The sequence below is a fragment of the Acartia tonsa genome, chromosome 10, assembly GCF_053477335.1.
Source record: "Acartia tonsa isolate MP-2025a chromosome 10, ASM5347733v1, whole genome shotgun sequence".
Classification (NCBI taxonomy): domain Eukaryota; kingdom Metazoa; phylum Arthropoda; class Copepoda; order Calanoida; family Acartiidae; genus Acartia; species Acartia tonsa.
The window spans coordinates 26,617,020-26,631,292 of NC_137269.1; the positions used below are offsets into that span (position 1 = coordinate 26,617,020).

Consider the following 14,273-nt stretch of genomic DNA (forward strand, 5'->3'; position numbering starts at 1 on the left):
CTAGTCCCCAAAAGTTTTATTATAGCGTTTTCTTATTTGTTGACTCAAAAACTTTGGGGACTATTATTGAATTTTAATTGGTTGGTTCATTAAGTTGAGTGTTCAAGCATTTCAACCACTAATTATAATCTACAGAAGGGGTATTCGTATCCCCTTATATCCCTGGTGAACCCCTCTGATCAGTCTGGTTGCTGGTGCATGTTCAACTTTTCAGACTTGAAATTTTTTTTATTTTCACCTGATCACCTTTTGTTGCAAATACAAAGAAATCTTTATTTCATCCAACTTTGTTTAGTCTACAAAAATTCTTTTTTTCTTATTGACTAAAACAATATTATTTTAGTAAGAACTGAATTTAAAATTATTAGAATCCAGGGATAAGATAATGGGCTATAATCTACATTCTTAATGGTGATTAGCAATATTACTCTTTCTGTAGATAATTTTGTATTAAAATTTTAGAAACTACTAGTTTTAAATCAATACATTAAATTAAAATTCAATAAAAGTGTCCAAAGTTTTTGAGCTAACGCATAAGTTAATGTTGTTATGAAACCATGTGATTTGATGTCCAATCTACCCTCCCCCCATTATTAGTAGTGTAGAAACTATGTAGAAACTATGTCATGTTATTGAATTTGATTTATTCTAATTATTCAAGGCTTTATATATTGCTTTATTTTTAAATAAGCTGTCCTCGCTTTTATGTCATTTTTCACAAAGTTTTCTGAAAAATGGTTTATATTTGATGAATTGTAGCCAGCCTTGACATTAAATACAATAATGAACACAATGGAAATACTTCAAAGCTAATTTCAATTTGACCATAGAGAACCAGGGAGGGAGGGGACACTGGGCTGGTAAATACACTAATCCCTAAAGTTTTATAATAAGGTTTTTTCTAATCGTTGGATTAACAAATTTGGAGTTCATATTCAATTTTGATTGGTTGGTTAATAAAGTTGAGTGTCCAAATGTTTCAATCAATAAATTGTTATCTACAGAAAGGGTAATTTTGTGTATCATCATTGGAGATGAACATCAGTTTATTGACCTTTGTCTTATCCATTTAGATCCCTGCATATTTGCAATTATCTACAACATTAAAAGATACAACATAAGAGAATATTAAGATATCAAATGATTGATATAAAATACATAAGTAAAATAATAAAAAAGATTAAATATATCAAAATGTTATCTTTCTAACTTTAAACTTTAATATCCATAAAAATTCACCAAATATTGGATTATGCAACTCTCCGTTTAGAAAATATTAAAATTTTATTATAATATCAATAAAAAATTTAAATCTTTGAGGCTATACGTGTTTCAAGAATTCAGCCGTGTGCCGTGATAAAAATCCATCTCCTTTTTAGGGGTTCCCTTTTCCACTTATCCTCTGATCTCTGATTTTTATGACGTCACATGAAATACATGTAAATACAAGATACTGTTTAAGAATATAATTACATTTGAGTACTTGATTTAGATGCGTCCCTTAAAATGTTGTACCATGTTGTTTGATATTTGTTTAAAATATTGAATGAATAGGAAAAGTATATCATAAAAATTGTTGTCATCATGAAAAAGTTTAAATCGAAAGGACAATTTTAGCATTTCAGACAAACGTATAGACGAATGGACCGGGCCCAACTGTAAAAAGCCTTGCTCCTAAAAATAAGTTGTGTGAATTAAAATTTCTTTACAATGAATTGTGTACATTTTATCCAGCCTTAATTTTATAATGGTTTTCTCTGGACCCTCATTTATAATTTAAAACCTTGTTCACACATTCTCTTTAATCTTTTATCCAAGCCTCGCAAATTGAAATGCCTGGCTAGTGTTGTTTGAGCTGTCAGGTATTTGTTTTATTAAGTTATCAGTGAGAAAACTTAAAAAGTATATGGTTATACACATAAAAAGGAGCAACACATTACCATGTAGACAAATTTTGTGCAATCAAAGGGTTGGTTTTCTGCGGGATTTTAACTTGATCTAAAATCCTTTAGTGTACGTTAGAGTATCCCATACCATTACAAGCGGATGATGCTCTGGCTTCTTTAATGGCAACTTGTAATCGAAGGAGATTATAGTCCATTGGGATAGAATATAACATAATTATTATTAATATACGTTTATATATGTTTATACTCGTAATGGATAATGATTTAATTTTTATCACATTTAATTTGTTTATTTTCTGTCTTAAGCCTATTAATCTACTTTGTTCTTTTGGCATGGTTCCACTTGTGAAACTTTGTTCTATATTATGAAGCATCATGCACCATTGAAATGACACACACTAACATAAATCATGGCTATCAACTAATTATCTAAGTTCTTATTTTAATAAAAAAGAATATATCAACACTTGCTCTAGAATTAACCAACAATTTTTTTTTCTTCCAAATGCTACATTATTATTAATACTTATAATAGTTAATAATTGATTTGTACAACAATTTCAAACTTTAATGCACAAAATAATCTAAATTAAAATAAAAAAGTTGGCATCTCTGTTCTGACTGCATCATTGTTTTACTGGTTTTGTTCCTACCCCCAGGCAGCTCATTAGTGCTTCTTAAGCTTGGGAACAAATATTCATTTCCAATATATTCCAGGCTCATCACGTGTAACATATTAAACAAGGATAATCATATCCAAATTCAGTATAGTTTATAGAAATAAAATGATAAATTATGTGTTTATCAACAGAAATTCTGATTATATGGGCTTGGGCTAGGATTGTCATTCCTTGGCTGTTTTCAATGAGTTTAACCCTACCACTCAATAGTTGGGTATTGAATTTATGCAAAGTAAATTGTAGTTGAAAATTTATTAAGAGTAACAAATATAAAAGCTTTAACATATTTTTTTAAAGCAAGAAGTACAAATGCAATGAAAGCAATAGTATGTCATTCTATTACAAAAAAAAATTTCCTGTATTTCCAATATTTGGAAAACTCCCAAATTTTCCAGAAATTGGCTGAGAAATGAAATGAAATTCCAAAGTAGAATTTATCAATAAAGTGTGATTTCCATTTTCAAAAGTTACATAATATTCTTAACATGAAACAGACAATATCAAGGATGACAACATTCATAAGTAGCAAAGCACAAAATCACATGGAAGGGGCAAACAGACTAAGTGAGTGATTAAACAGACGTTTAACTGTCATAACATAGAAAAGAATGACTGATAACATGCATAAACTGAAAGAAAACCATGATAAGGTTTATGTTTGTTGAAGCATTACTGACAAATGAACAAAACAATATATAGACTAAATGCACATGACATTTTAACTGTCTTTAATATCAACCGAAAAAATCCCCTTTCCCCCATAGCATTACGGACTGAATGTCGGACAGACCAACTTAATTAAAGAATAGCTTTTCTACTAAAAATCTATTATACAAGAAAATATACCATGAAAGTATATAAAAAAAAGAAAGAGATTCAACCAGGGATCTAGGGAGGGTACAATGGACCTAAAATTCATTTTCTTGGCTGGGTTAGATTTTGGGTACTTTTCCTATTTTGGCTAATTTTTTGGTTATGATTAGTAATCTAATTTTCAAGTAAATGTTTTTTCTTCTTAAAACTCTTTCTCACATATAATTAGTTATCTAAATGAGATAGGTAAACATTGCACTTACTATTTTCTTAAAATTTTCTGGATAAATCTGATTTTCATGGAATTTCAGCAAAACTCCTTAATTGAATTAATTGCTTATTGTTTCATTCCTGTATCCCTGAATTTAACAGATGATCTTTTTCGATAAAATCTTTGCAGTATTTATTAAATCTAACTTTTTCTATATTTTTTTTTTATTTTCTCTTCATGTTCTTTGGAAAATTGAAAAGTTTCTAATTTTGAAACAATATCCTTTAAAGATGTTAGCATACTAAATCAATACTTATTGCATTTTTCAGTAATGAATAGATGGTTGACGGCTAGAAAAATATTATGGAACATTTAATTTTATATTTAACTTGAATTAGATAGGTTTGAATTAGTTTATAAATGTTTGATAATATGTTTTTTTTTCTCAACAAATCTACTTTTGTCTGTCCATCCACCAGTCATAACGCTACGAAGGAAATTAATTTCTTACCTGCAATTTAGATTAGATTGCTGATTTTTGTGTGAAAACTCCTTATACCGATAATCATCATTATTTATCCTAAGAATAAATAACTAATGTTATACCTAATTCTCCCTGACAAACCAATTATAGAGAAGCTACGCTTTCCAAAACAAACACAAAATTAGATAGATAATCCATATATTTAGTCTAGGTGAACATAAAACACATTTTTATTCATACAATTAAAATACAATAAAATTAAAAATTAATAGATAACACATAAAATCATATGATCAGCTGATGGCCTACTAGACTAGCTCCTTATTTATTTAAATAAACCAGGGAGGGAGGGAGGGATACCTAGCTAAAATAAATCCAAACTGACTATAAACATACTAACTTAATCCCACCAAAACTACAAAAACCCCAAAAACCAGATTGACAGGGATAAATATATATAACACAAAAGTATGTTTTCTACTTGTCCGGCGGTCTTTGAGTCATGCTACATAATATAAATATTAATATATATAAAAATGCGTGAGAAAGGTTTTGTGATTTTATAAATTTATTTCAAAAAATTATCTTTAATCTCTATGTCAGTATTTCCTTCCATGATTTTTTTGTGCTTATGTATGTTGTCATACTTGTTTATATATTCTTTTTCATGTTTCATAACTAGATGATACTGGTTATATTTCGTGCTTTTTATATATAAAATTAGATCAAAATATATATTTTATCTCAAAAGCACTATGTAGGATATTATATGAATGTGGGAATTCCATCCTGCTTTTCAAAATTAGATTTAAAGTTTGTATTTAAAAATGAATTCCACTCCGGGTAAATGCATACATTTTGGAATGTTGAAACATTGATAGATTTAAAATTGAAGGATATATTCATGCATGTTCTTATATAAGAGCTACTTTAAAGCTATGTTGCTCTATAAGTCTTGTGTTCTTCTGCCCATTCTATCTTAAATTCTTAATTATGTTTGAAATGCTGAAACATTGATAGATTTTAAATTCAAATAAATATTAATGTATATTCTTATGTAAGACTTACTTAAATCTTTTTTAACTCTATAGGTGTATGTGTTCTTTTGTCTCTTATTTCTGTAATGTTGATTTATGTTAGTTACAACTAAACTACTGAATAATCAACTTAGACATAAAAGGTAAGGCCTAAAAGACTAAACCAAATAATATATTTAAACAGTATACACATACGTTGTTCTTTTTTCTATCACTCTGTTTCTATATCTTTTTTCTCTTTCCCTTTACTTTTCTCTTTTTCTCAATGATTTTAAGTATTTTCTTTTTTTAAAGGGGGGGGGGGGGTCATTTTTTTCCGGGAGGGTTGCGGTACACTCCCTTAAAATAGCACTTTCTTGGACCTATGTGAAATTGCACTGTAAAAGAAAACAAATCGGTTCAGCGGTTAGCTAAATCCTTTGGTACACATAGACAGACACACAAACAGACTTCCTATGACTTGCAAATACTTAAAATAATTAATTGTTATGTGCAGAGAAAGATACAAAGACTTGGTACTTGAAGAACATGTAGAGTGTGGTTGTCAGGTAAATTATCTTTAATACAAAGTAGAACGATGTCTGTCCGAATGAAGCTTAAGGTCTCGGTAACCGCCGAACCGATTGGTTTCTACTCTTCAGGGAATATTTTTACGAAAGTTGTGAATCCTAGGTTTATCCTGGGTTTAATTTTGCACAATAGTATATTTGAAAAGTGAAATTTAAGAACGATTCTATTACCCTTAGCAACAAGTTATGTTTATATAGTTTTTATTTGTCTGAATGTAAAGATCTTGAAAATTGATGGTCCATCTATGTTTACTTTTCAGGGAAGCATTATGTATCTGGTTGGTTTTAGTTTTCCTGACATCTTTCACAAGGGGCAAAACAACTAGTAATATAAAACATACAGATTTGCAGCAAAATAAACAGGCAAAAAGGTACACACAGACATGCAGACACAGCTTTAGAAAGGACTTGCATACATTAGTCATACAGAATCACATGCAGACTTATTTGAAAACGATTTTGTTCAATCTTTGGTTTGGCATTATTAATTCTTCATGATCGGAGTGGAAGAATTACTGCAATGATGTCATTTACAGTTAAACATGATAAGCTTATAAGTGGCATTAAATCTATCTAGAATTAATGTATCCCTAATATTTTAGTGTAAACATGTATCAATGATTTTCTGTATGGGTGGCTTCAACATTTAGAGTTGTGAGTGGTATCTATCTCTGATATTTTAGTGTAAACATGTATCAATGATGTCCTGTATGGTAGGCTTCAACATTTAGAGTTGTGAGTGGTATAAAATCTATCTAGAATTGATCTATCCCTGATATTTTAGTGTAAACATGTATCAATGATGTCCTGTATGGGTGGCTTTAACAACCAGACTTGTGAGTGGCATAAGATGTATCCAGAATTGATGTATCCCTGATATTTTAGTGTAAACATGTATCAATGATGTCCTGTATGGGTGGCTTCAACAACCAGACTTGTGAGTGTGAATGTGATGAACGAGATTACGGCAATGAGAGATTAAGGTAAGTTAAACTATTATATAATAAAGTATACTGATATTAATCAGTAATTTCCCTTAAAGTGCCTGTCGAGCACTTTAGAATCATTATATTCTAAAACTGAAAATAAGGGGTATAGTAGTTTTTTTTCTCTTAGGACTTACCCCCTAAGTGGAACCCTACGCTACTCTGTACCCTAACCAAACTTAACCCAACCTGACCTGAAAAAATATATAAGAAAGCAACTTATTTTAAATTTTAAAAATTAGGGAGGAAGGGTTGTTTATGTATTGTTTCAAAATAGAAATTTTTGGACAAATCTTGACTTTAATTTTTTTCTCTCAGAAATTCTTAATTTGTAAATCTTGTTTGATAAATAATTCAGTAATTAACAAACTAAAATGGATATTTAAATTGTCTAAAAAAGGTCAATTATATACTTATGCAATTATATTCTATTTACCATTTAATTATTCGTAAATTAACAAATTAATGTTAATTTGAAATTATAGAACACAAATTATCATTCATTAGCTAATTCAATGATTCAAACTTTGATAAAGTTCTCAATCTATTCATATTCGTAATCCAATCAAGGGGACTATTCATGTACGAAGATGAAATTGGTGATTTTAGTACAAAATTATGACTTTTTTATTTAATAATTTAATCGTAAAATGGTTAAATTTTAATTCTTTGATATGTACAGTTTGAGTAATCAAAAATGCAAGCAAATCTTACCAAGACTTTCTTAATGGTGATTTATAGAAATCAATGGCGTTTACAGCGATTCACCAGGGGGTCAAAACCATTAGGGGGTGAAAAAGGGGGAGGCAGAATTTAAGGAACGTGTTTACAATCCCCTCCAACCCCTTACCACACACAACTGATATTATTTGAAAATTTTAAGTTTTAACTTTAATTAATGTTCTTTTGAACTTGACAAAACATTTAATTATATTATTAATTTTACATAAAAGAATAGACAAAGCCCAATCTGTCCTACTTTTGATTCCCATTGCGTCATAAAAATGAGGGATTATCCATCTCTTTTTAAGGTGTTTTCTTTCCCAATTCTCCTCTCATCTCCCTCATTTTTTATGACGTCACAGGAATCAAAAGATTGGGCTTCGTCAAAAAAATATTTTGTAAATTTTTACTAAAACTCAAGTTAAAGCTGGAATCAATGTTCTAAATTGCTAAACTCTTCAATCCTCATTCATGAATATACCCCTTTTCATCAATTATTAATATTGAATAGGTAGAAATTATTAATTGCAATTTGGAATACATCAAACATTAGAACCATTTGATTAAATTAATTGATTAAATACAAATACATATAAAGTGTTTTCAATTATTAAAACTGCCTAAATTTGATTTAGCTAAAATTGTTTTAATTGATTTATTTTATAGTCCATCCTCTCTATAACTTGGACTCGTCCGACAATTACTCAATGCTAGTTAATTGAATTTAACGTGACTTTATTGTTTGTTCTTAAGGGGGATGCACCTTTATTGTACCTTTTTTTCCCGTTTTGCAAGATTTTATTTTGCTAACATACCACAACCATTGCACTTTTTTAAAATTCGTAACTCACCCTATATAACATTGCTGTTCATTAAAAAAAAAGGATTTTTAGAATTTTTTTTTGTGGGGGGGGGGGAGGTTCTTAGCCTTTCTTACATCTGTATAATTTACTAGCGGCTTTAGAAGCCTCAAGGGGCAATTAATGTGGGAGATACCCTCCTCAAAAATAGTTAAAAACCTTCCCTGGGCCTATAAGAAGCTTCATTGCAAAGGAGAATCATATCGGTTTAGCGGTTAGCGAGATCATTTGCTACAGACAAAAAATGCTTTCTACTTTATATAATAGGATATATGATTGGTGTTTGAGAGTGTCTGTTTGTGTATGTTATGTACTTCAAGTTGTAAACATAACACAAAGTCGAAAGTCATCCATCAAAAATCATAAATATAGGGAATGGTCAATTGGTGTTAATTAATTTTACCCCCCATAGAATATGTTTTTATTGCTTTATTTTAAAAAAGAGAATTTTGGAAGTAAAGATTTATTATAATTTTAGGAAAATTAATCTATCATCCATTAACTTTATCTTGTATCTCGTTCTAAAAGTAATAGAAAACAAGGATGACAACATTCACTAAAGTGAAGCTATATAACTTGAAAGTAATAAGTCGTAAAGTTTCTTAGATCTTACAGGATCTTTCATATCATAATAGAGATGTTTCGATTATGAGATTATTCCTAATCGTCATAAGAATTAATATTAAAAATATTTTGCTGTCTAAATTATACCTCACAGTTACATGAATCATCAAGCTGAGCTTGAACAGCTACGGACAAACCGACTCTTTGTTTAGAAAAGCTTCACTTTTAAAAAGTTAGATGTGTTTATGTAGCAAACTTTTTGTCTTTCATGTTTTATTAGACCTTTGTCTGGCTTTAATTACTTGTTAACATCGAAGCTTTCATATAAGTTTGTTTTGACTTTTCCACGGAGTGGAAAATGAAAAAAAAATATTCATTACAATATTTGTATTTTTTTTCGTGTCAATTTTTTCAGAAAACTATACGATACATGTGTTTTCAACATTGTTTGAAGACAGTTTTTATCCAACAGAAAAGAATCGGATCTGTATTCTATCGTCATTGTGCTGTATTTAATCTTTTTCAAGATTCTTTCCTAATAAATATAGAAAGTCTAGATGAATAATACATTCATTGGAGCAATATTTGACATTTATTTTAAATTAAACTGATTTACCATCTACATATTATTATAACTCTATTTTCTATTAAGATGTGAGCTAATGAGAAATACCTACTAGGATGCCACCTCTAGTATAATTACTCTATTTTCTATTAAAATGTGAGCTAATGAGAAATACCTACTAGGATGCCACCTCTAGTATAATAACTCTATTTTCTATTAAGATGTGAACTAATGAGAAATACCTACTGGGATGCCACCTCTAGTATAATAACTCTATTTTCTATTAAGATGTGAGCTAATGAGAAATACCTACTGGGATGCCACCTCTAGTATAATAACTCTATTTTCTATTAAGATGTGAGCTAATGAGAAATACCTACTGGGATGCCACCTCTAGTATAATAACTCTATTTTCTATTAAGATGTGAGCTAATGAGAAATACCTACTGGGATGCCACCTCGTGTAAGTGTAGGTAAGTAATTTATCATACTTCTATATTTTTTTACAGGGTCTACGTCTTTAGAGGGACGTTAGGGAGGGGGGGGGGGGGGTAGTTTTAAAAAGACAAAGTAAATTTTTTTGGGGTGGATGGGTATGTTTCGGTATTGTAAATTTTTCTTCAGATAATGGTGGTACCCTCCCCCGAAATAGTCAAAAACCTTCCCAGGACATATGAGAAGCCTCATTGTAAAGGAGAACCAGGAGTACACACATACACACAGTCAGAAATCCTGTTACTTTGAAATTGTAAAATTACGAAAAAGAATAGTGAAAAGTAGCATTTATTTATTTTTGATAATTACCTATTTGGATTATTCTGAAAAAATATAAATATTGCAATTAATTAAAGTATGAAACAAAGCAAATATTAAATCAAGATTAATTAAGGTAAAGTTGTTAATAATTAACAAATTATAAATGGTCCACAATTAATCACAAACACTAATGCCTTTGTAAGTTTTATAAAAAAGCAAAGCTGTCCAACAATTAGAGTGTGTTCTTCTGAATAGAAAGTATATTTCTTTTCATATTGTCCCAAGAATTGTAGTTCTTGCACGAGGATTCTAACAACAATTAGAAATAATGTAAGTTAATTGAAAGTCCGTAAACTCTTGTAACCTTGTTTTTGAAGTAGTGATTCCTAGGATAACTAGTAAAAATGTTATAAGCATTGCATCTTTACAGGAACGTCTGCAAATGATAGCACACTAATAAAAATATTGTTGTTCTTCAATTTAAAAACGCGGATAAACTACACATACTTTGTCAATGTTTGTTGTCTAAATGTCTGATTTGATGCGGTTCCAATTTTTGTGAATATTTTCATTTCTGTTAAACTAATTTATTTTAGCTCATTGTTTGCAAGTTTTTTACGTTATTTATAATTATTATTGTAATACATAGTACGTCATTTTAAACTACGTTTTTATGTTTGGTTTCCCTGTTTGATAAGGAATTCCCGACTATAACACAGTCAAGGCTATCTTTTGCTTCCTTTCCCCCTTTATAAGAAAATCGTTTATTTAAGGCGACTTTTTTTAGTAGAAAATTGCAGAATCATACTTGAAATATAGAATCACCTTGAACACCTATATTCTATATTGTTTTACTATAGAATAATTTAGTTCATTTGACTATACTAAATGTTTTGCTGAAGTCAAAAATTCTTTAAACTGGATTTTCTTTTAAGCACAGAATATAAACGTGGAGAAGGGGGGGGGGGGGTTCGTTTAGGGAAATGTTAATCGGTTTTAAGGTTTCATAGATATCTCTGGACAATTTGAACACACAAATCTATCTATTTTACTATATTAAATACTAGTTGCTCTCCCCTTGCATTTAGTACAGGGCGAGGGATGTCTGCCAAATAGCCTAAACTACCCAAAGATATTTATAAAGCCTCACTTATGAGATACAAAAATAATTACAGCAGCTTCCTACATCTTTAGCCTAAGAAAAATTACTGCTTTATTTAACACTAGCGGCTACGCCCCCTAGAAGCCTCTGGACGGGGGTGAAGGAGAACAATATCGGTTCAGCGGTTAGCGAGATCCTTCGGGACAGACAAAAAACGCATACTACTTTATATGATAGGAAGAAGTATAGGACAAAAAATGATAATGGAAAATCTAAAATAAAAAATATAATAGTTATTTCTCGCATCGTATTATAAACGGCTTTCCGCGGATATAGAATGTACAATTATGAGATTAAAACTAGTTTTTTTAGCCCCGAGATGCCGAAGGCACCGGGTAAAAAAACTGGTTTTAATCTTATGATTGTACATTTTTATATTCGTAGAAAGCTGGATATAATACGTTGCTAGACATAGTTTTTTCGTATGGATGAGAACCGGTTCCTATCTCGAATGAATACGAGAAAGATATATACATTTATGTAAAATAATTGGCACCAGATTTTGTATGAAACTTTTTTGTAATTGATTATTGAGTATCAACTTTCTTCTCTCGTTAATACTTTTATTATGATCATCTTATACACAAGTTTGATATTGTACTATAACCAGATAATGAGGGGACATTGGGCTGTTTATTACACTAGCCCCCAAAGTTTAATAATAGCGTGTTTTTATTCCTTGGCTTAACAAATATGAGAAAATTTAATTTTGATTGTTTGGTTTATTAAGTGGAGTGTCCATACGTTTCACCTACCAATCTTATTTTCTAGCAGGGGTAAATATGTGTATCATCAATGAGGATGATAAATTTACCATACATTGTCTTATCCTTCTAGATGCCTGACTATTACAAAATGTTCGTTTATCTAATAATATATCTAAAATTGTTTTATAGAAGTAATGCAGGTTTTAGAAACTTAGGTACCATAACGATGATAACATGCTGCGCTTAACTTGGATATAATTGTAATTAATTGAATAAGAAAACTCTTCATATTTAATAATAGAATAAATGCACTTCAAAAAAGTTTATTAATGTACAAATTAAAAAAAGTAAGAGAAAGAGGGAGAGAGAGAGGGAGAGAGAGAGAGAGAGAGAGAGAGAGAGAGAGAGAGAGAGAGAGAGAGAGAGAGAGAGAGAGAGAGAGAGAGAGAGAGAGAGAGAGAGAGAGAGAGAGAGAGAGAGAGAGAGAGAGAGAGAGAGAGAGAGAGAGAGAGAGAGAGAGAGAGAGAGAGATAGAGAAAGAGAGAGAGAGAGAGAGAGAGAGAGAGAGAGAGAGAGAGAGAGAGAGAGAGAGAGAGAGAGAGAGAGAGAGAGAGAGAGAGAGAGAGGAAGAGAGAGAGAGAGAGAAAGTAAGCATAGTAGTAATAGATATAAAATACGTGGATATTATGACAGGGAAAATTTTGTCGTCAATTTAGGTTAATACAATTGATCTCACTTCATGGTCAGTTTGTTCCTCTAGTAGGAAGGCAGGGGATTAGGAAAATGGAGTTGATAGAGTTGATTGTGAGTAAGGTGTATTTTTATTTTAGCCAGCTGAAATAAACACTTAATCAGTGTTTACAAGAATCTCTCAGTATATCCACTTTTATATATCCATTATAGTTGTACAGTTGTATTATGGGGGTAATTATAAAGTTTATAGTTTGTTATGTTTAGCTGTCAAACAAAGTTAGCTGTAATGACAAGCTCAAATTAAAGCAAAATCAAAGGCAGAAAGTACTTCATTTCTAAGCCCATATATAAACTTTTTAAAGTTTTTATTATCATGGCGTTTTTTTTAAGAGCAACGCTTTTCTATATTCATTGTCTATATGCTATTTCAAAAGACTCATAGGTAAGTTAATATTCAACTTATTGAGTTATGACACTCTACAAGTATTGGTGTTCATTTTTTTTCTTCTGATTTTTTTATGGATCTTGTCATCCTTTTAAGAAATGCAGATATTTGATATATAACCCTACATGAGGGGGGGGGGGGAGGGGGCTAAAAATCTTTATTTCGGGGTTTGGGAAGTTTATATAGCCCCTCATCCGACTATCTTGAAAACTATGAAAGGCATACAACAAGAAACTAGTTGCTTGAGAAACCAAAAATCATTCTCATTATCTATACTTTAAACAAACCATATGAATAATTTTTACAGGTGACTCTTCTCTAAGTTTATTATAGATCCTTTCTTCCGTAACGTATACAGTATATTTCTTAAAGCTGATTTAGGCATGATAGAATTATCATATCATTATCAAACTTTGCATTAGGATTTCTGTAACATTTCAGAATTTATAGTACAGGTAACTATAATCTTTAACAGAAAGAACTCATGTCCATTTTAAACATTGTGATTTTTTTGAGTTCTGAAACAGTATTTTGATTTTTGATATTTTAATTTCTAGGACGACCAGGTATAATGACATAAGTTAAACATCTAAAACTGAATTGCATTCCTGTTATGTCCATGTTAAGCCTCCTGTATTTATACAAAAAATTGGATAGATTTGCTTAGAATTATAATTAATATTCAATATAAAAAACGCTTTGTCTTTCTTTATTTGATGATATTCGTAATCCTTTCTGATTTGATGAGCTGTCGTTATCAACATTGTCATCCTTGTTTCATATATTTGTTTACTTTAGAAGAAGTAGATGTTGTAAGTAAACTAAAAAGACACGCAATTAGAAGCTACTAATTTCATTAACTATACAAGTCTAACAAAAAGTTAGGATATTGAAAGATTATTAGTTTATTTCATTTATATCAAGCATGACAACAATAATAAAAGCGAAGCTCCAAAATCAGACGGTAGGACTGAAAAACATTAATATTCTAAAGACAACCCCCTAATTTTTTGCCTTTCAATTCATTGTGTAAAAGAAACAACTTTTAAAAAAAATATAGGGGTCAAAATATTAACTATGAAATAAAGCATAAAGAATAATTGAACAAAAG

General features: G+C 30.2%; 1 protein-coding gene across 2 annotated transcripts in view; it reads left to right on the top strand.

The window, feature by feature from the left end:
- LOC145329744 (uncharacterized) overlaps window positions 1-14,273 on the top strand; it is a 65,391-nt gene that overhangs the window by 32,724 nt on the left and 18,394 nt on the right. For both annotated transcript variants that reach the window (XM_080174117.1, XM_080174118.1), the window contains exons 8-10: window positions 5,627-5,680; window positions 6,587-6,684; window positions 9,822-9,872. In XM_080174117.1, coding sequence (XP_080030243.1) covers window positions 5,627-5,680; window positions 6,587-6,684; window positions 9,822-9,872 — 203 coding nt within the window. The remainder of the gene's footprint in view (window positions 1-5,626; window positions 5,681-6,586; window positions 6,685-9,821; window positions 9,873-14,273) is intronic.